Source organism: Indicator indicator, chromosome 4 (genome assembly GCF_027791375.1).
Source record: "Indicator indicator isolate 239-I01 chromosome 4, UM_Iind_1.1, whole genome shotgun sequence".
Classification (NCBI taxonomy): Eukaryota; Metazoa; Chordata; class Aves; order Piciformes; family Indicatoridae; genus Indicator; species Indicator indicator.
Genome location: NC_072013.1, coordinates 7,692,716 through 7,716,455, shown reverse-complemented (window position 1 = coordinate 7,716,455; position 23,740 = coordinate 7,692,716). Strand labels below are relative to the sequence as shown.

The window sequence follows — 23,740 nt, the reverse complement described above, 5'->3', positions numbered from 1 at the left end:
GCCTCTCTGAAGAGCTGCTTTCTGCTACCCTGGTGCTCAGGGTTACTCCTCCACAGATGCAAGACTTTGTGTCTTTCCTTGTTAAACTTAATGAGATTTCTTTCTGCCCAGTTCCTGTTGAGATTCCTCTAAATGCCTGCATAATCATCTGTTCTGTCAACAACTCCTTCCATTTTGGTATCAGCTGCAAACTTGCTGAGCATGCATCCCCTGCCCTCATCCAGATCATTAATGAAAAAGTTTACAGTACTGACCCCAATCAAGCTCCAGTTGGACTTTGTGATGCTTATCATGACCTCTGGGCATGCACATTGCCCTATCTACTTATCTAGTTCATACTTTGTTTGTCTATGCTGATGCTACAGGAGATGGTGTGAAAATCCTGATAAAGGTTGAAGTAAACAAGACGAACTGTTCTCCCTCATTCAGCAAGACAGGCACTTTGCTGCCAGCACCAGTGAGGTTGATGGAGTATGATTTTCCCTTCACATGCTAACTACTCTGAATCACTCTCTTCTCCTTCATGCATTTGCAAGTGGTTTCCAGGATGATTTTCTGCATCAGCTTCCCAGAGGCTGAGGTAAAGCTGACTGGCCTATAGGTCTCAAATTCTTCTTTCCTGCTCTTCTTGAGGACAGGAGTGAAATTTAGTCTCTTCCAGACTTCAGGAATATCTCCCAATAGCCATGACCATTCAATGACAACTGAGAGTGGCCTCACAATGACATCAGCGAGCTCATTGAGCACTCATGAGTGCAAGCTGTGAGGCCTCACAGACTGAAGTGCACTCACTTTACTTGCTCTGTAACCTACTTTCTTCCACCAAGATTAAGTCTACTTTTTCAATTATCCCTTTGGTCTCAGGGGTATGGGATTCCTTAAGGCCAGTTCTCATCATTAAAAAACAAAGCAAAGAAGGCAACAGGTATCTCAGCCTTCCTTCTTCAGGTTATTTGTCAATTTCTTCTGCCCCATTTGGCAAGGCAAGGGCACTTTTCCCCCCCTTGTCTTCCTTTTGCTCTTACGTATTTATAGAATTCTTTCTTCTTGCCCTTCACATCCTTTGCCACATTCAACTCCTGGGGAGCCTTGACTTTCCCAACCCTTCCTTAACCCTGTCCCTGCAAGATCAGAAAGCAACTCAATTTCCTTTTGTGCCATCTTCCCCTGCTTCTACCTCTTCTACACTTCCTGTCCAGGTTCAGTCAGGAGCTCATCCATACAGGTGTTCCACCTCTATCAGTTTCTACTTGCCAGGATGAACCTTCTTTAGATCTTTCATGCAGAGACAAGGCAATCCCCACAAGAAGCATCTTTGATAGGAATCACCTCAGAAAACTATGCACTTCCCAGTTAATACATCTCCAAAGCAACAGAACAAGATGCTGCTGCTAGGGAAAGAAAAGCTTTTTCAATCATATTGGTAGAAAATCACCACCAAAATAACAGTGTGCACTACTGTTCGTGAAGTATATTCTTTCTCAGCATCCAGGATAACACTGATCTTTCATTGTGCCAGCTGCTGTTTCAGTATAATCTCATATCTTCTTGTCATGCCTTAATTATACCTTACAGTTGGCTTTGCAACAAGCTTTGACTGACCTTTAAATAAACACAAAAAGTAGCTTATAGAAGAAAGTATTTCCACAGAAATCAGTTTGAGGCTCTTTCACTGGGAAATAAAGCAGTCAGTTGTCTTATTAAATGCTCACTAAAAGTAGCTACAGTATTTAGGCCTCCAAGAGTTTTAAGTGATGGCTTTGAAATAATATCATAAAGGAAAGACAAGTCAGGATCCATGCAACTTTTATTTTAATTATTAGACAAATACAGGAAAATTTGCAATAATCTATCAAAACCGTATCTTATCAAGAACTGGAAAGGTGTTTAAAAAACATTCACATTCAATTCAGATTATGTACAAACCAGTGTATGTAAAAAAGAAAACAGCAAATGCTTTGACTGTAAAAGAACTCCATTCTGGTTCATGTGTCAGCGTTCCCAATGACCAAATTACCACTGAGATGCAATCACAGTGCAGGCATGTTCCACAGTCTATTAAACTTGTTCCAACAGCATCGTTGCCAAAAGTAATTTTTCTTTTTAAATAAAGCATTATGAGAAGTTTTGTCATACAGTACCATCCACCTGAAATGTACTCCTGCGTACTCAAATCCTGACTGCAGAACAGTTGGCATCTACAGGCCTAAGTACATATATACATATCCACATCTCTATAGGTCCAGATGCATATCTATACATCCAAGAAGCACCAGTCTCTTATGCCTGAAACAGTCAGGGGCTGCTTCGTACATTGAGGAGATCAACCATTTTTAGAGGAGCACAGCCCTTGGTTATTTGGCTCAAAGAAGTCACCATCTGCCCAGCCAGAACTGTGCTGAATCTGTTGCAGTATCATGTGCATACCTGCAAGACTCATCTCACACAGATGATACTTGAATTTGAGTGCCATCATAATATCCATTCACACATACAACAGCATCATACACCTTTGCTCTAAGACCATCTTCCACAGATCTCTTTCTTGGTCTGGATTAAATCCCCCAACGGTTCGAAAAATAAGGAGAAATGCAAGGGGCCGTTTTTTAGGTAATTCTTTTAGGTAAATTTATTAATTTGAAGCTTAGCCAAAGACAGAGACTAATCATTGATGTAAGCTGAAAGGGGAAAACTATCATGATCCCAGTTTCAAAGTATGAATAGTGAAACAGTCACATAGCAGATACCAGTCAGTCTGCCTGGGCATAGAAGAGATGAATCTAGCTAAGGTTACACAATAGCTCTTTCATAGCTATGGTCTCACGTGATGCAATTCACATACTAATTTAATAATAAAGAAAACTCCCTCAAAAATGCAGACTACATATCAGAAGTCTTTCAGCTATACCACGCAGACAGAGACAAAATAGTTCATGGTCTCATAGTAGATGGGTGTTTTAAGACAAAGGAGAGAGAAGTGACACAACCTTCATGCTTATGTAGGAACAGCCCAAATGCAGAAAGGAACCTATTCTCAGCTGAACCTTATGGACTCAAGAACTGAGATCATCTTTAGTTGAAAGATGCCATTTGGAGCATAAACTATTATGACTTGGTATAAGAGGGCAAATCTAGAAAGCTTTGTCTGGTTTCTGAAGGTGTATGTAAGACTTAGTAATAAGCAGTCTAAGATACATTGACCTGGGCTTGAAAAGCAATTTTCATTCCAGATTTGTTTTCAGATTCAAACACATGAACAGTTTCTGTGAATATAAATTTTATAGTCTTCACCACTGTAACTCTACAGTAGCTCAGAAATTAAAACTTCAGGGTAGCAGAAGCAACTCTGAGGAGTGGAAGACTGGCAATGTAGTGTTTGAAGATTCTGAGCTCTTCTGTAGTTTGCACTTCTAACAATCATTCAAGTATGTGGAAAGGATTTTGTGCATTTCTATAGATGCTAAAGCAACTCTTCATGGAGCTAGTGCTCCCATGGTGCACATTTAAGCCAAAAACCAAACAATAAAGTTGACTGCTGCATTTAAGTAACAACTCTTAACTGAGAGTTGGCTCAGATATGCAGAGAGATGCTAGTGAGGCCAACTCTTAGCAAACTTGTCCTACATAACGAAATAATAGTTAGGGTGCCCAATAAAACACACAAGGGAATTTTCTTCGGTATAATGTTCGGGAAAGGGACAAGTTACAACAGTATAAAACCAAATCAAAAGTCTTGTAAAAACAAACAAAAATGCCCCCAAACAAACAAACCTCCCCTAAAACAACCAACCAAACCGTGGTTTAAGTCAGGCTTCACTGCAGCAAAACATGGAACAAGGATTTAAGCTAGAAAACACAAGCAAGTTTGACTTGAAAAGTCAGTGTAAGCAATTTTGATATGGTTTGTTTATTAATGCTATCCACGATGAATCAGCAGACAAATGAGATGAATAAAAATACTTTAGAGGTGACAAGACAATGTATTTTATGAAAATGTAAATGCTAACACTACAGTTAGCAAATCAGAGTGGAAAAATGACAGATGTTTCCAAGGGCAATCAAAGCAAGCCTTTCTTCTTTTTAAAGCAGATTTATACATCACAGCCTTTCTTCCCCTACTTGGGCAACGGTTCATTTAGCATCTGAGATGTCTCAGTCCTCTGAATCTATAGGCACTGAAACAAAGCTCCAGAAAAAAGGTAAAAGGAACTTGTGTCAGGATTTTGATAGTTGTTCTGCTTGGCAAGGACTCCAGTATCAAGATGCAAGTAAAATGGAATACCCATCAACATTATCTACTCCATATGCTTCCCTCAGAAAAACATCACTTGTACAGAGTAAGAGCGTAGAGCAAAACCAAATTCATCTCACAAAAGTCTCATTTCCAAGTAACTGTTCATAAACAAGTTCTTTCAAATGAAGAAGAAAACGGAGTTTTAAGGTTTGAACCCATTCTTCTTCTTGTAAGAAGTTCAAAACCTCCTATCTTCTTTTCATTGACTTTGAGTTGTCTTTCATTTCTCCAGTCTTCAGTTTCTCATGGCAGAGGTAATTAAAGTGAAGAGGGCCCCAGATTTTGCTCCTTGGTAACGTGAAGCAATGTCTCGCCTAACTTAAGTATCCTCACCAATAAAGATACTGCATGAACAAAAATAATCCCCAGCTCAGCCTGAGGTGTTAGATGGTCAAGTGACCAATACTTCAGGTCAACAGAACTGTAAACCACATTTTTGAAGAGGAAAAATTTCAGTGATTCATTGGAAGTGCTACTAATAGCACTCTGGCCTCTAGAACTGACAAGCTAAACTCCATTTGGGAATGATGCAGATGTCTACTTATTTTATAAGAATTTCAATAGAAGGAACATACACCAACAATGCAGACCGTGCTGTTAGTGATTATTCTCAAACACAAGGTTTGGAATGGTGTTCTAGCAAAATGATTTGCAAAAGCACAAAGACTAAGTCCTGAAATTGCTTTTGAATTTGGATTAATAACTTTTTAGAATTTAAGATTCAAATTAGGACCTTATGATCCAATAACATCAAATAATTCAGTTCAGGTCTAAGCAGCTACATAAACTGGAGCATGTGTACAGAAGGTGCACTCCATGCTTGAGGATACAAAGTATTAAAACTGAGAAGAGGATCTAGTTCCAGTGTGGGAAAAAATACAACAACAAAAAAAAGCTTTTAAATTTACCTAACCAAGCACACTCAGGCACAGAGGCTATGAAGTGGTGGAACACTCTTAGAATGATAGTGCTTTCTCCCTTTGTTGAATTGCTACAAAGTCCTTTCTTGTTTACACAAAGGAGAGTCAGGGCTCCACTGTCAAGAAACGACTGCTGAAGAACTTTGAATTCAATTCTTTCTCCTCGAGCGGCTACAGGAACAAGTTCCATGTAATTTGTCAGCTTCCTCTGTTAACATCAAGGAAGTCCTGAGCACTCTTAATGCTGTGAAAATAATCAACCTGTGGCAAGAGATCTCATTGCTGGTGGAAGCATTAGTTATTTTTCACATAGGTGGTCCTTACCAGAGATACGTATATCAGATTACCTCTGATATAACAGCACCCGGTCTAGACCAGCCATCAGGAAGAAGCCACTTTCACACAGCAAAATTCATGTGGTGCCCAGTGCAGCAGTTGTCTCAGGAAAAAAACCAAACCAAAACATTATCGGAGGAAGCTGTAATGATTCAGGCTTGGAATCTTGAGTATTAAACTTCAGTCTCACTTGAGAACTGAGGACAAAAAAAAATTAGGACTTTTTTTCCCCCCAGATTTGCTACAAATAATCTGTAGAATACCAGCATCAGAGATGTGCTAGATATAAAACTGGTGGAACGCTAGCTGGTCCATAAAAGGTTGCACCAAGTTATCTGTAGCAAAGTAAAAAACTAGCCCAAAGGTTATGGAGATTGGAAGAGCTGGTAAGGCCTTCTTAAAGATGGCAAGAAGCAGAAGTGTAAGGCACAGACCCTGAGGGGAAATAAAACAAAACAAAACAAAAGACACAGGGAGAAATTAGGGAACTCTGACAAAAAAAAGATTATATACACAAACATTCATCCTACAGAAATACAAGATACAGTTCCTGCCTTCCTAAACATAAGGCTTAGTGACAGACATACAGCCAGTGAAGATCACAGCTAAAGCCCTCATCAGTTTTCAGTCTGGCTGTCAAATAAACAAATTTCAAACCTAAAAATTTTAGCAGTTATGACTTTGTTCCTGATGAACAACAGAGATTATCTCTAATATAATACTACATCATACTCACAATTAATATGGCTACAAAACAGGCTAAAGTTGTATTCCAGTCCCCGCTTGCTGTGGCAGAGGCTTTGCCAACAAGGACACTGTAGAAAATGAAATCTCCTAAGCCCAGCTTTACTCCTCCTGCAAAAATGGCAGCATTAAGTATCATGCAGTCTACATCATTCTACGCATCAGTAACTGCCAGAGAATAATCAGATTTACACTAAGTATCAACAAAACTTGATAATAGGAAGAATTTATTTTCTAAACCAGCACTGCTGTGGATCAAGTGATAAACTCTTGTGAAACAAGATAACTTAGGAAGATTACACCACTCATGAATTACACATTATTTAATTCATTCTATAATTAGAATTCTTCTATATTCCTAGACATATAGACACATATATCCTAGATATACAAACTCACATATTTATAATGAAATTTGTTGGAGTGGTGTTCACTGTTGGTTATCATAATATATTCAACATATTCACACAAAATATTCAACTGAAAAGTGAACTACAATTCCTTTAAGCTGGCTGAAAGGGGGGAGGAGGGACACAACTGAGTCCCCTGCAGATGATATTTGGCAGTTAGAAACTCATACCCAGCAAACCATTCCACTGCCCTCCAACCATTTCTACAGAATTCTTACTCAGGTAGTTCTAAAAAGCAGTTGTGTGTAATTACAGGGCATATCACTGAGGCAAAACCCCAACATATTTAGTCCAAGACATGAGGTTTACAAAAACTCTTGACTTAATGCCTTACTCTTTTAACTAGTAATTACAACCTTAGCAACAACTCAGGGAGCACAACACTCATTTACTTCTGCAAACAAGGTAATGAAGATTTCCTGAATGCCAGATCACTTCCAAGTGATGCCAGTCCAAAGATATTAAGTCAGAGAGGCCAACACCAGGCCACCAGCTGTTTTCATTTGGCCTGTCATTTACTTTGTCACCTGATTAGCACCTGGCCCACAACTCACTTGAGAGTTCTGAGAGGAACCAAAATAGAAGTGTATGCTGGTTGATCACTGTGGGGAAAAAATGGAAAAAGAAGAAAAATAGAAGAAAAAAGGCAACTCTATTTTCTTTCAGCAGGCCTCAAGGCTCTAGAACAGTGCATTCACAAAAGGCTCTTTAGCACTAAAACACTCTTTAACTGCTGAAACAAAACTTGGATGCTTCCTTTCAGTGTAAGAGAACAATAGGTACAGGCAACTGCTGAGTAATTCCTTCCACACAAGCAAATGCTCTAAATTTCTAATGAGAGCTGCTCCAAATTTCTAGTAAGCTAATGCTGGCTGGCAAGTCTGACTGGATCACTGCACATCTGTCATTGCTATGCACTGTAGGAACAAGGGAAGGGGAAAATTATTAGTCTGGCCAGACAGCATTTTAGCCAACCAGTTAACTAATTAAAATAGCCCAATTTCTAACATTCTTGTGGCTTAATGCAATGTTTCTAAGCTCTAGAAATAAAAATGGATTTGCAACACACTCTTGAGTTGTGATTTTTTGGGACAAATTAAATTCTAAAATTGTTCTTAAAGTAGAATACTCTATTTTATAAGCAGAGGAACACCTGAGAATCAGAGGAAGCAGCTACACCTGCAAAATATGTCTGCAACACATGGGGAGTTTATTAGACAGGAAGACCTTTATTTACTTAGAGCTTTGCAAATCTAATAGCGGCTTAAACTCCAACTAGAAATCATGAGTCTGTTAAAATAGGTATCTAAGTATTGCTGTCATAATGATCTCCCAAATCACTGCACCTCAGCAAGGTTCTGGGGAAGAAAAAGCAAGCCTATGGCCATTCTTCATTCATTTGTCTCCAATTAGGTTTTGAACATTGTTTGTGTAGATTACAGTAGTTTAATAATCTTGAGGCAAAAAATGGTTCATGACTACACTGACAGGGCCTAAAAATCCAAAAGATGTGATATAGAACAGAACATTGTGGGGAAAAAGACAGATGCTGGTGTAACTGACTGTGTAATGCTCTGAAAGCAGCCTGTGCTATTAAAGCTTTGAGTTTGTGTATCAAACTGAAGATCAATTTGGCCAATATTATTCACTTCATCATGAAAAACAAAAGCTACCAAAAAGCAACTCCATCTATTTCTAGGAGGCATGTCAGCATTGATCATGAACAAAAGCAGCTCTTCAGCTTACTATTAGCTGACAGCACACTGCTCCTGTGCAGTCAGGATGACTAAGACTAACTAGCTTCAGATTTACACAGTACTCTATACTCACGTTCTTCAGGGTCTTCGCTTGTTTGAGAGTTACTGGGTAGAGCCTGAACAGCAGCACGAGATTCAGGTGTTGATTCAATGGGTCCTATTCTATTGTCCCTTTGTTGCTGCCATTCCTGACTAAAGCCACCATCATCTGCTTCAGCATCTTCATTCTGAGACTGGTTTGCTGGAGCTCAAAGGAAGAAAGTAATTTAAGATCTCCTTCAAAAACGTGCCCTCTAAAACATGACAATCTCTCCACATTTAAGGTTATGTAAGAATGAGGAAAAACGAGGTGCTCCATAATATGTAGCATCCTCTAACATTACAAGACATTCTCACTTAGGATTTTATTACTTAGTTAAACAATTAGGAGTCTCTTCAGTCACAGCATCTACATGTTGCATTCAAGTCCTAGCATTCAGGAGTACTTTGATGCAACAGTGACAATTCTGTGGTGACCTAACTTAGAGACCACAGTTTAAAGGAATAAGCTCTCACTTAATATTTCAATAGCTTCTTTAGTCAACACTGACAGCTTAGTTTTCCGGTAAAAGAAAATGTAGCTGAGAATTACATGTACACAGACCCCTTAAAGCATGGTAAATTCAGCAACTCTGTTCTGCTTCAATGATACATGTAAACAAAGAAACCCCATGTTTTTAAACAGTATCTGCATAGCCAAGAGGGATAGGCACATTTTTGCTTAACCCAAATATGAATTAGTATTATAAACTACCATCCCAATTTGACAAGCAATTGAGCTCAGTCGACAGTTGTCTCGAGAGTCATTTCACCATCAACATCTTGAATCCCAGAAAAACAAAAGCAAGAACATTAACTGCACAATAAATGAGCAATTCTTTAAGTTATGAGAGATTCATCATTCCTAGTAATGCCTCCATACCTTCACTCTTCTACAGCAACCAGAACACTTAAAAAGCTGAGGAACAAATATCCATAAACATGTATTCCAATAAAATGACAGCTATAAAGGCTTGTCAAAGAAAAGCTCACCTTGTTTATCATAAGTGGAGTTTTTGGAAGCTTTCCGCTGGGATTCCGGATCTTCTTCAGCCATGTTCACTAGCCAGATCATTGTTGCTTTTAAAAAAAATACAAGAAAAAATCAGCATAGCTAATCATCACATACATGCAATTCTGAGATAGTGTTGGCAACAATCCTTTTTTTTTTTAGATATGACTATCTTTTGCAACAGTCAATTTTACTTTCATTAAAGCACAATAGTAGCTGGAACTCAGCCAGTACCAGCCACAACATGCATTTATGACATCACTTCTATATATGAGATTCACTCTGAAAATCTGAATCAATGATTTATTTACTTTCCCGCCCCCCATTAATCAGTTCTTAAATCTGCAAGTACAAAGGTCTATTAAGACAGGCACCGAGGTACCTCAATTTAGAAGCAGTACCTGCATTAAAGTTAATTGTTCTCTGACCCCATCGTCACATAGAATTCCCCAGTCTGGAGGTAATGAAATGCTGTCATGCTTAATTGATATATTTTAATTCAAGTTTGTGGTTTCTCAGATTTAATCTCTCCTCCCACAAAAGGGAAGAACAGGCAGCTATGAGGAGTATCAGTAAAACACAGTGAGAGCGACAGATTAAGAACACCCTCCCCTTTGTCCACTGTAAACTTGTCCCTGAAACAGTCAGCCTACACCACACTTCCTGCTTCCACATACAGGCCTTTTGTGAGCACCAGCAGCACAACACTTTACGATTAACCTGTCTCACTGCTTATCCATGTGATTATGAATAGCCACATGCAACCTGAAAAACAGCAGCATCCTGTACCAACTGATGCACAGGTCCTAACGCAGTCTGCATTCACTGGGTTATTTTTCACAACTGCAGGGAGAAACAACGTATCATAACAGACAAACCCGAGAGAAAATAGATCTGTAATGGAATCTTTTCCTGGCAATTTTTCCCTTTCCTTCCAGCAACACACAGGTTATCTAAGCACTGAAAGCTGATAAAGCACTCCCTTCAAATGGGCTAAATTCACTTCTTTGGCCAAAACAAGGTGTATTACTATTTTTCCTGTTTGCATTTGTAACAAAACATGCTGGTTTGTATCTGGAATGACCTTAGACATGTTCCACATTTTTGAGTTAACAGTGAAAGTAAGACTGAGGCTCAAGAAATCTACAAATTCCAGCTGACAAGCGTCATGCTTAAACAGAGAAAAAAAAAACAAAATAGAAAATCACTTCAGCTGAGGGGATGACTAAGTTGTATTTAGCAAAATGTACTTACAGGAGTAAATAAGTGCTGGGAAGAGAGTTTCATTTCTCTCTTGAGCTGTTTCAACTAGCATACGAAGAGGACCTTTAGGACATAGGACAGCAACCAAATCTGAAAGGGAAAGCAAAACCACTCTTACATCACTGCAGACAAACTTACAAGAAAATTTTATGTTACAGAGATTTGAGAGATTTTCAAAGCGTATTCTGTGTAAGAAAAGAACAGCAGCTATTTGTTGTTCCCTTCAGTTCTTTTTCATGGGATAGTAGAGGAGATCAGGTCAACAAGTGAAAATCGAATGAAAAGCAGTTGCTTATGAAACAGGATGACTATACAAGTTACTCATACAGATCAAAGCACAGCAGATCTATCAGATACTCTTATCTGCTTTCTCACCCAATGCTGATGGTTTGTTAATTAAATTTGTGACTTCACAAGCAACCTCAGCTACTTTTCCCTTGTCTCGCATATTTTGAAAGAAAGCTTTAACATTTACATATAATCTTACTACTACCACCTTTTGCAGTTGTCCACTCACTGTGTCTTTAAATTAAATTGAAACAAAATCTGACACTGAAAGGAACAGCTTACTTGTGAGGAGCTGTATGTTGCACAGAGCAGGTCTCCTAAATCTGAGCTGACTGTGCTAGCACCATTGCTGGTCTTAATGTGGGGTCTCAGCCTTTGAAACTTACCTCCCATGTACTCAAAACAACCATGTTATGATCTTGGAATATGATCTGAGTAACTTCTTATTGTAGTCACTGAATGAAGGCTGAATGCTTGGAATACTCATCTCTGCTAGTCACAGGGAGTGAAAGTGGGGAGAGGGTATGGGAAGGTTTTCTAAATGTGCCTTATGATCCATGAGCAGATACACAAGGGATATTCTTCTTCCCTCTGAAGGATGAGCACATCTAAGGGGCACATTGACCCAGCAGAGCTAATTAAAATCTTCTTATTAACCCCTACAGTTCTACAAGTGCACAGATTCTCAGTCTTTATCATTATTGGTGACTGTCAGAGTACACATCACACTCACATGCTTTCAAATAGAATTCAAGTTATGAGCATATCCTCAAGGATAAACTAAGCTGTCACGTTTTAATTATGCTTAAGTAATTGCATTTTAGTCTTGCCTAGGAACTAAATCTGTATTTAGGATATAGAACCATCTACCAAAAGTGTCCAGTGCCCTCTACAGCTTTATAAGAGAACTACCTGTAGGTATCAGTCATCATTCTGAAAGAGTGTATGTTACAAGTGAGAATTCAAGTTATTATTCTTTTTATTATTTAAAAAAAAAACTAAGGAAACATGCCACAACTACATCCTCCTAAATGTAAAATGACTTTGAGAAATGAAAACTGTCTTTAGACCTTCCTTGCACCCTTCTCTTTATTTTACTAAGCAAAGATCAGGATGTTTTTTCTATGTCCACAAATTTGAGTAATTCATAGGTTGGGCAGATCTATACCTGTATGGGATTGTACCCAAACAAGCAGCTCCTAAATTCTGAATATACAATAGTTTCCAGCAATTCTTGGGGAAAATGAGAAGTCAAAAGCTCTCCACCTCCATAGAAGAGAACAAAATGGAAACATAAGTCTCTGATCTCCACTTCTCTTGAACTAATTCCATTCTCCTCCCCACATAATCTAGAAAATCCAGAAAACATGAGGGAGGATGGCATTACACAGACACAAACATCTTAGCTGCAGGGGACTGATCTCAATTTAGATCATGACCTTATTCCTCAAGTCTGTGATCACCTTATCCACTGCTTTGGATGATACACCAACCACCACTCCCCCACCAGGTTCCCCCCTTTTTTTTGTTTTTTAATGTCAAGACAGACAAACAGAGAAACAAGGCAACAGAAGAGATTCCCACCATATCTGTTACGATGCCTTGTCCCAGAACTTACCATACACTGAAATGACAGCCAGGATAAGCCATGCAGTCCATTCTGGCAGGTACTTGATGAACACCAAGGCCATGAGAGCACTTATCATAATGAGATAGGCCTGCTGAAGCCGAAGTGGCCCCTTCCAGTGAATACAGATCATCCCCACAACGCCAAAGTTCCAGATCATGAGTGCCACTGTAATGTAGTCCATAGCAACATTGTAGGTCTTAAAAACCTCACTGGAAAAAACCCAACAAAACATAAAGAATATGGACTCTAGTTACAAACCCTGATCATATTGCTCATTTTAGAGATTATCAAGTATTATGACCAACGTTTCTTCATGTCTGGATTAAGACAAGCTTCCAAATTTGAAAGAAAACCACTGAATATATTTTGGTGACAGAGTGGATTCTTTCCATCTGATTCTTTTCTGCCACTCCCATGCAAACACCCTTTGCATGTGCAGCCTACCAAAGCTGTAACATAAACAACTGCCCTTGAGTCACATGAATATGAAAAATGAAGTTATCAGAAGATATGCTAGCAAATTCAGCTACCCTGTGGGAGACAGCTTACTCTGGTGGTGCATGTGATGGACAGCTTCTGTAAAACATCAGATGCACTATAAAATCATGAACATCTCTTTCTTGTGTACTCTATGAACTTATATAAAGATAAAAAAGTTATTACAACACCTTAGTCACAATAATTCTTCTTAAGATTCAAGGGCTAATTTTAAAATAAATACATACACAGTGATAGATGAAAAACAGCATATAAATGCTTCAGTTCACTTACCCCAGGTAGATGAATGAGAAAAAGAAAAGCAGCAGAAGAGAAGAAATGATAAGCCAGCCATGGATCACCTGCAAAAAAAGGTATCAATACTTATTTTTCTAGATTGGTTATTTTAAAGTTGATAACTGGTTATAAACACTTTTATTTTCTCTTTCGAATAGAGCACAAAAATTATATGCAGAGCTCTCCCTCTTTGGCTTTTGCTAAATTTGTATTTAGACCATACACATTATTGCATTTGGGTTTACACAGGAATTTTGAGTGCTTTGTGGTGGTTCAGTAGAGGTTCTATGCAAGGAAAACTACTGTTTCTATATTTTTAGGCCATTCTGATAAGAGTGTCATTATAGCACAGCAGAAGTATCCAGTACTAAGCATTAACACAGATGTAAAACATGATTCATTTTGTGTAATTAAGAAGCTTGCTCTGATTTAAAATAATTTTCATAATTTTCAATTATAGAATTAAATTCTAGGGCACAAAAAAAATCTTCAGTGCTTATCTTCTGCAATTCAGAACTAGCATGTCATCGATGAATGACTCTATAACGATTTTTATATTCTTTACCAGACATCTAGGGACATAATCCCTAGTTTTGATATGAGAGCAGATAAACATGGCCAACAACTTAACAAAAAACAGTTCAGGGTTGTGCTCAGTGAGGACACACATACATTGAACCTTGGAAATGGCTGCTGCTCAGACTTTGAGGTGATGAAAGTGCATACCAATCTTGTATATTACTGTGAAGAGTGAAAAATTAAGGCTGAAGAGCCCTGTAACTCGGGTAATCAACAGGTTCATAGGATGTTAGGGGTTGGAAGGGACCTCTGGAGATCACCAAGTCCAACTCCCCTGCCAGAGCAGGGCCGTATAACCATATAATCTAGTGCAGGTAATGTGAACTGATAATGAAACATGTATTTGACAAATTCCCAGTACAGAATCTCATATACAAAACCCAGACCAAACATTGCATGTAGATAACCAGTCAGAAGCAACAATCTCAAAATCCAAGCTGCATAAGAGATCTTGCTTTGAACGTGACACGCTCAGTGGACAATTAACTGGTTAAATTAGCTAAATGTGTTCACTAGAACACAGTTTTCAGAAACTGTGTAATCCATTTGTACTCCTCTGAAAGATGTGTAGTAGAACACGTTATGTTGTAGTTCTTAAAGAATTTTGCAAAAGTTAGGTTAAAAGTAAATCCCATATGCACATAGACTAAAGGAATCGTGTTCACATGAGGCAACCAGGACTTTCCAGCAAAGTAAGAATCTAGCTATTACTGTGTAATTTAGGACATTTAGTCTAATAATGAATTCTTCTTAAGCATTTAAAAAATTCTCAGCAATTTTTGAAGCATTAATTCTCCTCCATACTGTATTTAAAAAAAAGTAACCTTCAACCTAGAAAAACCTGTCATTTAACTTGCTAATCTAACATCTTGGCTTTCATAATTTTTGCCAGTGTATTCTGAAAGAGTTAAGAAATAACCACACGTAATTAGCATTGTGCCTGTAAAAACAGTGCAAGAAAATTGCTTAACTATCTGTTTCAGTCCACCAGTCACTACTCTCAGCAAATGAGGGGGAAAAACCTACTAAAGCTGAAGACTGACAGGCATCTGAAAAGGAATCCAACTTTCAAACAACTTGTAAAGCTATGCATACATTTAAGCAGTGACCTAACAAGAGTAATTTTATTTCTTTGTAAAACTAGTTGAAGCCATGTTAAGAAAATGACAAAGAAAGCTGCTTCATTTCTTTTAATAACATGATTTCTGTTTGCCGTTTTTCTATTTGTAGCATAAACTCAAAATTCTTTTTTCCCCACTTAAGAAAATAACATGAATAACTAGTGTTTTGTTCTAGTAAAGAGTGAAATACTGAGAATGTCAAACACCAAGGCCATAGTCCAGCAAAGGTTCAGAGACACTGTGCATAACCAGTCAACAGTACTAAAGGAGCTAACAAAAGCTGGCATTTGACACAGATGTTCGTTTTATTCTTGGTATGGATCTCATCTCCTACAGCATTTTTCAGACCATCAACCTCTTTTCATACAAGTGATTTTTCCAGAGTATTTCTTATAAGCTTGGCCAGAATTTTCCTACCAGGATACCATGACAGGTTTGCTGCCGGATTTTGGGTAGGCAGACTAAACCAATGAAGAACGCTGAGAATAATAAAATATGTTAAAAAGAAAAGCTATTCCAATACTTCAAAGATGCAGTTTCTGGTTAGATTTAGAGCTAGAATCAGGACCATACTTAGCTTATGTATAGGAGAAACATAGGAAGCAGTACAACTAATAGCATTTCCTTTCTTCAAAAGAGTTTTCAGATAAAAATCTTGTGAAGATAAGCAAATCATCACTAGCTGCTGGAGGCCCAAAATTCTTTCACTATAAGTTCCATTCTCCATAATCTACACCACATTCTACATATTGAACTGCATGTAAAATAGAACTCAGTGGACAGGTAACTACATTTTACAGCATTCTGGTCTAGCACCACTGAAATACTCTGTTAGCAATTTTTAAAATAATTATTTAATTAGCATAAAACATAACTACAGGAAACATCTGTTGTCTAATCATTTTCATGTTTTAGTACAACAATTATTTTTGTAAGGAGAACATGCAGTACTTTGTAAGGTCAAAAGGGAAGTCAGAAATGTAAAAAAGCTTAGTAAAAACTAGTTGATGCCTTCAGCATCTAAGGAGAACCAACTGGCTGCCAATGAACCAAGGTGAACAGAATTGCCAGTTTAAGAAGAAAACATTGTCAGTTCAGATTTAACACCATACTGTGATAAAACGTCAGTACTTTCAAAAACACTATTCCAAGTTGTTGCATGCAGATTCAGGCAAAAATTATTTCCCTAGTTGCTCCATGATACTTTGTAAAGGGATTTTACCCACAGTCATGAAGAAAAAAAAACATGTTTCTCTCTTGAAGACAGAATGAAGTGGAGCAAAGCTTTGTGCCAGTGTATAGATCCTACTGCCTGTTTTACAACTATGAAACAGATTCATAGTTCTGGCTGCCCACTGGGAAGTTTTATTAGGACAAGACTTTTCAAATGGGTCATTAAGATCAAAAGAAAACCAAGAATTTTCATGAGTAACTCCTGCCAGGCAGGCGACATTGCAAATTATTTATGCTAAGCCTGGACTTGCCTAGATTACATTATATGATTGAAGTCTTTCACAAAAGAGCCCTAAAGACAGTGTTTGTCATAAAGATATTGCCTGGCACGTAAGCCATGCACTCATCACATTGTTGGGAGACTTGTGTACTAGAAGCAAGGTGCCCTTGAAAAGCTTGGGAAGTCCTGAATAGATCTCCAATTTCACAGATTTCAGTACATGGTATTTCACAGGAATAGGAAGGAATTCCACCCTAATTCTGACAGGAGAACCAGCAGTGTTAGCACTGGGCCTTCATCTCCGTGTTGTGTCTAAGAAACAGAAGACACAAAACAAACAGTGAACTGAATTACCAATTCTGCCACTTGTGCTCACTCATCCTTGATAGCCCTTCATTTCATTCCATTCTCAATAATCTCTACTAATAAGCTAGCACAATTACTCAGGTCAATTATATATACTCACCTTGTAGCACCTGTATTTGTAAAGCACAACCAGGAGTATGGTCATGACAATGATGACGCTGATCATGATAGCAGCATTGAGAACTGAATTCAGGGCTCTCTGTCCTACTGTCTCTGTCTCTTCTGTGAAAGGAGTGTAGATGCTACAACAACAAAAAGTCATCTGAAATGCCACTGAATGTAGAGATGTTTCTGATATGCATGGCTAACATGAAATGGAATAGCAGTAATCTTTCAGTTCAGAGCAATAAAAGCAACAGCTCTTTTCTACTTAGGCAAAAACTGAAAGGCAACATAGTATCCTACTTGGCAAACTTTAATTTAAAACCAAACAAATTCCTTAGAACATCTGCCTTTACTTCTTGGACCACTACTATTTTCTGATTTGTAAAACAAATAAAACTCCCAGAACTCCAGGTTGTTTGACACACTTACTGAGATACTATGAATGATGAGGCTGTTGCTGCAGCAAATCTAGTGGCTATACAAAGGATCCCAGTGATTTCAACTAAAGGTGTGGGCCCAACCCTCTCTTCATTATGGGGAAGGATGGGGGAGGAACGCTTGCCGTAAATAAAATCTCCAAAAAAGAATTCTTTGATCAAGAACATTAATAAAACCCTTCGTGTTTTATTGAAATATTTTATGACATGCTTGTAAGAACATTTCACAGACAAACACACTCTGAATCATTTTGTCTAAACATTTTCATAATGGAACATTTAGACTGATTTACTGCAGGTTCTGACAGGCTCAGTGTTCTTCCTTTATCTCCTTTCTCTCAAATCAGCTTTCATCAAAACGGCAGGGTTTTGTCCACATATAAATAATTTTTTATACAGGAAACCTGTCAGGGAAGTTTCTGTAACTGCAATAGAAGTGAACCTCCTAAGGCTACCCTCCTCTTGCATTTGAATTTCTTCATGAAACAGGATACACAAACCAGAACTTGTCATATAAACTTCATTTAAACAACTAAGTTTGTTCCTTTTCCGAAATCTTTGTATTCTAGCAGTATACAACTGAAACAGTTTTGGCTGGGAATTGAGTTTATTTTATAAATTCCGCAGGGCATGAGAAGGTATTAAAATGAGGACAAGGATTTGAAGCAAGCAATAACAACCAATATATCATCCCACCTGGTCACCAGACAACAACTGGCAACAGTACTACAAATACAGAGTCTGTTTTCTGGAAGGAATAAAACAAAACTATCTTTGAGCTAGTGGAGGGGAAAAAGGAGACAGGAAGGAGTTCACTGTATGAATTAGACTCCTGAAGAAATGGAGATAAGATAATTATCTAAGTGAGTCGTGTGAAAAGATAGGGGGGGGGAAATCATACATACAGCTGTCCGTCCTTGCGTGTATAAAAGCTGACAGACTTGATGGTTGCAACAACGACCACCATGCAAAGCGTGACAGGTACAAACAACATAATCACATGTTTTGCCCCATATTTCAGTGTCAGCTCCTCATCTTCTTCTTCGTCTTGTTCCACCACTTGCCGAGTGTTGTTTTGTGGCTGCCCATTGGCCTCAGACTCGGGATTGTCATTTCTTCTGCGCTCACTATTATCATGGCGACGTCTTTCACTGTTGTCATTCTGCAATACATAAACGCCAGTGTCCTCAGCAACCATCCACAACCATATTCTTGTACACTAAGATAAAGATGATCTTGAGAGGGAAGTGTGTAAGGCAACATTTACTGTTAAGAACACTTGCCATAGCTTGCCACAAGCAAACAGTAGTCATTAACAGCACCACATAGTTATCAGAAGAAGGGAGACACAGGGTTATTTTAGAAGCATTTCTATCAAAACCAGCAGCAGATGAAAGTAAGCTGGTTGCATCTAACAGTATATATTGCCTTTCCTTGAAACAGAATGTAAAAATTTGAAGAAAGATAGCTTTTTCACTTGGTCCAAATCACAGTTGATACAAGGGTGCATGACAGTAGATTATTCATATCTTGACAAAAATTCATGTTACCTGTTCCTAGAAATAATACCAAACAGACATTTATGACCTTAACTCCATGAAAAATGACAAGAAAATTTCTACTTTCCTTACTGCCCTACAGTAATCAGAATACTAGAAAGCAGTTTCTTGAGGTATTGTGTTCCCACATTTCTAGTAAGAGGAATGCCACAGAAATGGTGACCAAACTCTGGTGATTTTCAGTCTTTATACTCAGATTTGATCCCCAAGTTTTAGCATGATGAGTTAAGTGTGCAGATTCTTTCTCTCCTCTTCCAAGGATACTACTTCCACATCCTTTCACTAACACTAAAGAAATTACACCCCTCTTGTGAACAAATATGGAAGACCGTCCTAGCCTTTCTGACACTGCTACATGAAACACTGAGGACATAAAATTCAACTACAGAGTTAAACTTCCAGGGGAATTAAGACTAACCACAAGGAAAAACACAAACCAGGAACACCACCTACAAGTAAATGATGAGGCTTGCACTCCTGGTGACAAAAAACTTTTTGTGTTGTCTCCGTAAAGCCCTGTCAGCAGGGGGCCTTCGGCCCTTTAGATGTTGTGTGCACACAGAGAACACAACAGGAGAGTGATCCGTGTTTTACCACAAAGAAACAAAACCATTTTATGTTTGCCAGTCACTCTAAACAAGCTCTAAAATGCAACAGTTTATACAGACATTTTTTAATGTATTACCATGTCCAAAGTCGATGCTGTGATGCCACCATTCCCTCCACTGAAGATGTTTAACGTAAGTGATGTAACAAAGATTTTTAATTCCTTACAAAATTAATCTCATTTCTTCTGTATTACTTCTTTTACAAGCACTTCAGTTCAAGTAAGTGCACTAAAGCAGCTTCACCTTAAAACGTACAGTAAATTGATGGAAGATGCCTTTGCAATACCTTTAAAATATCACTCAGCTTCAATAAAATTGCTCTCATTATAAGATAGGGCACTGAAAATCACTTAATGTATTTCTGCGTAAGCCTCTTAGGCAGGTAATTTTTTTCATTAACCATTATCTGTTCTTAATAGCATTTCCAAACATCACTACTGACTTATACCTCATTAACTCACTGGAGTTTTTGATAAATCAATAATCATTTTGGAAGTTCTTTACAGAATTTTCCCAGCCCCACCCTCAGAAAAGATAAGATGTTAAGTACACACTCAGGAACTCATAGTTGGGTTTTCAAAAGCACTTAAGTGATTAAGCAGTACAAGCCCCTGGACTTTGAACCGCAAACACTGCACTGCTAAAACTTTGGTTGAAGCTTTACGACTCCCCCACCTCACGAAAAATTCCCTTTTAGAAAACATTACAAAGTAACAACGCATCAAAGGCTTTCCCTATTTACTCCTTTTTTTGGGTGGTATTCTCAGGATCAAGCTCAGCAAGATTTCAAGACCTGTCCTCTAAGAAAATTTGCTTTACTTTCCAAAAAGGAAACAATTGAGAGGAAAAAAAAAAAACAACTAAAACTGTCTTTAATTAATTAGAACTAATAGGCAATCAGGTTTTTAGAATTAAGATTTTAATCTTATTTTTAATTTAGTATCATTAGCTTGAAGTATGTCCTGAGTTCATCTTGAGTTCAGTGTTATTTCTCACAGAAAGATTAATTAGAAATCACTTTGCATGCAATTATTGAAAGCCAGACAGAAACAGGAATATGGGAGAATGCAAATAAAGAGATCATGTTTAATTGTTCTGAAATGCTGTCTACAATGAAACCTCTTTCTGTATACATTACAGCTCAAATACAGCATTTTTCACTTTGATAGTGAAAATACTCCATCTCTCACAGTCTGCAAGATGACAACAAGCTTAGCTGTCTGAAAAAAATGCCTAAGATGATCATAAGTAATATTATGTTAGAGATAAGAGCATTGAAACACTTCACAAGTAAAGCAGACCTAGTATTTAGGTTTCTGCACACTTGCAGAACACACTGCTCTTTCTCTGCTGACTCAGCAGTCCTGAGTAAGTGACTTACACCTATCTTAAGCTAGAAATACAAAAAGTAAAATACAAATCTACAGCTTTGCAAAGAAAATACAAAAGCAGCTAAAGGAAAAGCCTGATTAACTAGCACACCACTACAAAAGACCACAAAATCAAAGATAAAAGAGAAAAATTGAAGAACTCAGATGAGTATGTCCTTTCACTAGTTAGGAATAGAAATATCACAAAATGCCTTTACATACTAAACCACAGCACTTGAAAACCAGACTGGCAGCAAAAGTTAGAACAGTTATTCTCTCATTTGCTGTTATAACTGGAAAAAAAGTTGTCCTTTCAAGCTACTACAGTGTAGCTGTGGCTCAAGGTGACATGTGTACACCCCACAGTTTAAAAGAACAAAGTACACTTGTATCCTACCTGATCAGTATTAAACAGAGCAGAGGCCAGGGACTCTTGCTGAAGTGGAAGCAAAGGAAGAGACTCTTCACTTTCCTCAGACATAGTTAAAAGCGAAAATTCTGAAGCTAAAAAGTCAGTAACACCTGTTGTAACACCGTAAGCAAACGTAAGTTACGAACTACACGCTTTCAGGTGAATACCAGTATCAAAAGCAAATGGTAGTGTTTTCTTTTCCTATCAGGAAAATAGTTAATAGCAAACCCAGAGCAATGCCTACCTAGCATACCTGATAAAAAGCTTTTATTAACCAAATCCAGATTTATCCACCAGAAGCAGACCCCTTGCCTGAAGGTGGGCACAGACTGCTTTAGTTCTCAGATACACCATTTATGTTTAAAGGTAGTTATACAGTGGCAGATACTGAAGAAGACTGGGCTGAACTCTTGGTGTGTGACTGGGAGAGGAGGAGATGGTAAGTTATAGTGCTTAGTGAATTCACATGCTGTTAGCCACAGATGCTGGATAGGCTCGAGCAGGAAAGGATTTTTGTATGCACATACTAAAACAAAGCGGATGCGTGTATGAGGAAGAAAGCATAAGAATTAAGTATTGAAACTACACCTAAAGCTACACTTAAACATGGAAAGAAAAAGCACAAGTAGCAGTCATCCATCACACAGTCTGCTAGTGAGAAATAAACAGAACCACCCATCCTGCACTGCTGGGAAGGAGCATCACCAGGTTATCTGTAAGAACAGTGAGCCCACAGTTTACCACTGAGCTCTGCCTTAATCTGGCAAAAGCATTCAGTGTAACTCAATCTCTCACCTGTCCAAGATTAAAATAATCCTTTTATGTTCCCTCTGAAGTAAAAGCACAAAGGATGCAGTAGGAAAGTTTCTGCTTTTCTATTTTTATGAAGTTTCTAATCAGTAAGGACTTACATCAGACTGATTTCTTGCAAATAAATTTTCTAATGTTTTATATTCTTAAATTAGAAGGATGCTGATTTGAGATTTTCTAGAATTCTGAACTGCTGGATTCTATAGAGCAGTTAGAGCAGGCATCAAAATAGGATCTTGAATTACTGCCATAAACAAGTGGCCCAGCCTCACAAGAGCATTTCTGTGTCACAAGGAAACCTGATATTCAAGGGCCATAGCAAGAACAAAGAACCGAGCAAGACAAATCAGAGAGCATGAGCACCACACCCAAGCAGATCATTTAAACTTGGACAACAAAACACATATGGCACAACAAGTACAAGTTTTAGTATGAATTACGCACTTAGGTCTTTCAAAGCTTTACGTTTCAGTTCCCCTTTCCTCCTAAACCCTCAAGAATTCTAAGAGCATCTTGACAATTATTCATGAGTACAAGACAGTGCTGCACTTCCTGCGGAGAAGTAGCTCTCCAGCAATCACAACAACAAACCCCAAGCCTCAAGCTCTACCTAGATTAAAATTAACTCTGTGACTGAGAATCCTGTGAATCAAGCAGACCACAGCCAGCCTCTAAGAGAGCTCACTAAATCCTGTGAAAGTCAGTGTTTGACACAGGAGTGTCTCATCCCAACACTACTTTAAACTGGATAAAGTCTTATCCGTACACAAAAACGAGTTTAGAACAGCAGGTATTTACAGAATACTTCTTTTGGCACTGCTTATCACTATAACAGTCCAGACAGAGAAAATACTCCCAACAAACAGATTACTTCTAGAGTTCTGACCTACATTTTTATCCATTCTCATTATTCATCCCGATTTAAGTGCATCAGGTAATAAAATTGTTTGTTACATACTGTATTGCTGAGGTGGTTATCAGGAAAGTTTTCTGTCAGCTGCCCATGCTGAAACTGGGGTAAATGCGCAGACAGTTCTGTCATTGGGGCTGTCCTCTGGAAACCACTTATTTCTACACAAAACAGGTCTTTCCTCTTGAGATGCTGAAAGGAAAAAGATGTGTAAAAAGCCTTTACACGTCCAGGTTCTTCATCCCCTCCCTACCCCAGTCAGATTTTAGAGTTCACACAGAGCAAAGACAACCATTTTCTATCTATACCATGACATCAAATTGTATCACACCTACTAAGAGATCGTAATAGGAATTTCCCAGCATAAAAATAAAAGTATCTAGGCATTATCAAATTAGTTCATCAGCCACGGAAGTAGACCAACAACAAACTAATAATTCGAACCTGTTTCCAATCCTTCTTCTGCAATACATTACAAGCACTGCACATCTGCCCAGAGCACAA

General features: G+C 38.2%; 1 protein-coding gene across 2 annotated transcripts; it reads right to left on the bottom strand.

The window, feature by feature from the left end:
- Nucleotides 1–5,829: 5,829 nt before the first annotated feature.
- PSEN1 (presenilin 1) lies at nucleotides 5,830–23,405 on the bottom strand. Of its 2 annotated transcripts, XM_054400196.1 has the most exons (11): nucleotides 23,285–23,405; nucleotides 21,502–21,540; nucleotides 18,473–18,729; nucleotides 17,126–17,267; nucleotides 13,504–13,571; nucleotides 12,721–12,941; nucleotides 10,806–10,904; nucleotides 9,533–9,619; nucleotides 8,535–8,708; nucleotides 6,287–6,405; nucleotides 5,830–5,985 (listed from the first exon to the last, which is right to left on the bottom strand). In XM_054400196.1, the coding sequence occupies exons 1-11, from the start codon at nucleotides 23,366–23,368 to the stop codon at nucleotides 5,830–5,832; spliced, it is 1,446 nt and encodes a 481-aa protein (XP_054256171.1). In that variant the 5' UTR covers nucleotides 23,369–23,405. The 2 variants fall into 2 exon arrangements, with proteins under 2 accessions (XP_054256171.1, XP_054256172.1); XM_054400197.1 differs by lacking the exon at nucleotides 21,502–21,540.
- Between the last annotated feature and the right edge of the window lie 335 nt (nucleotides 23,406–23,740).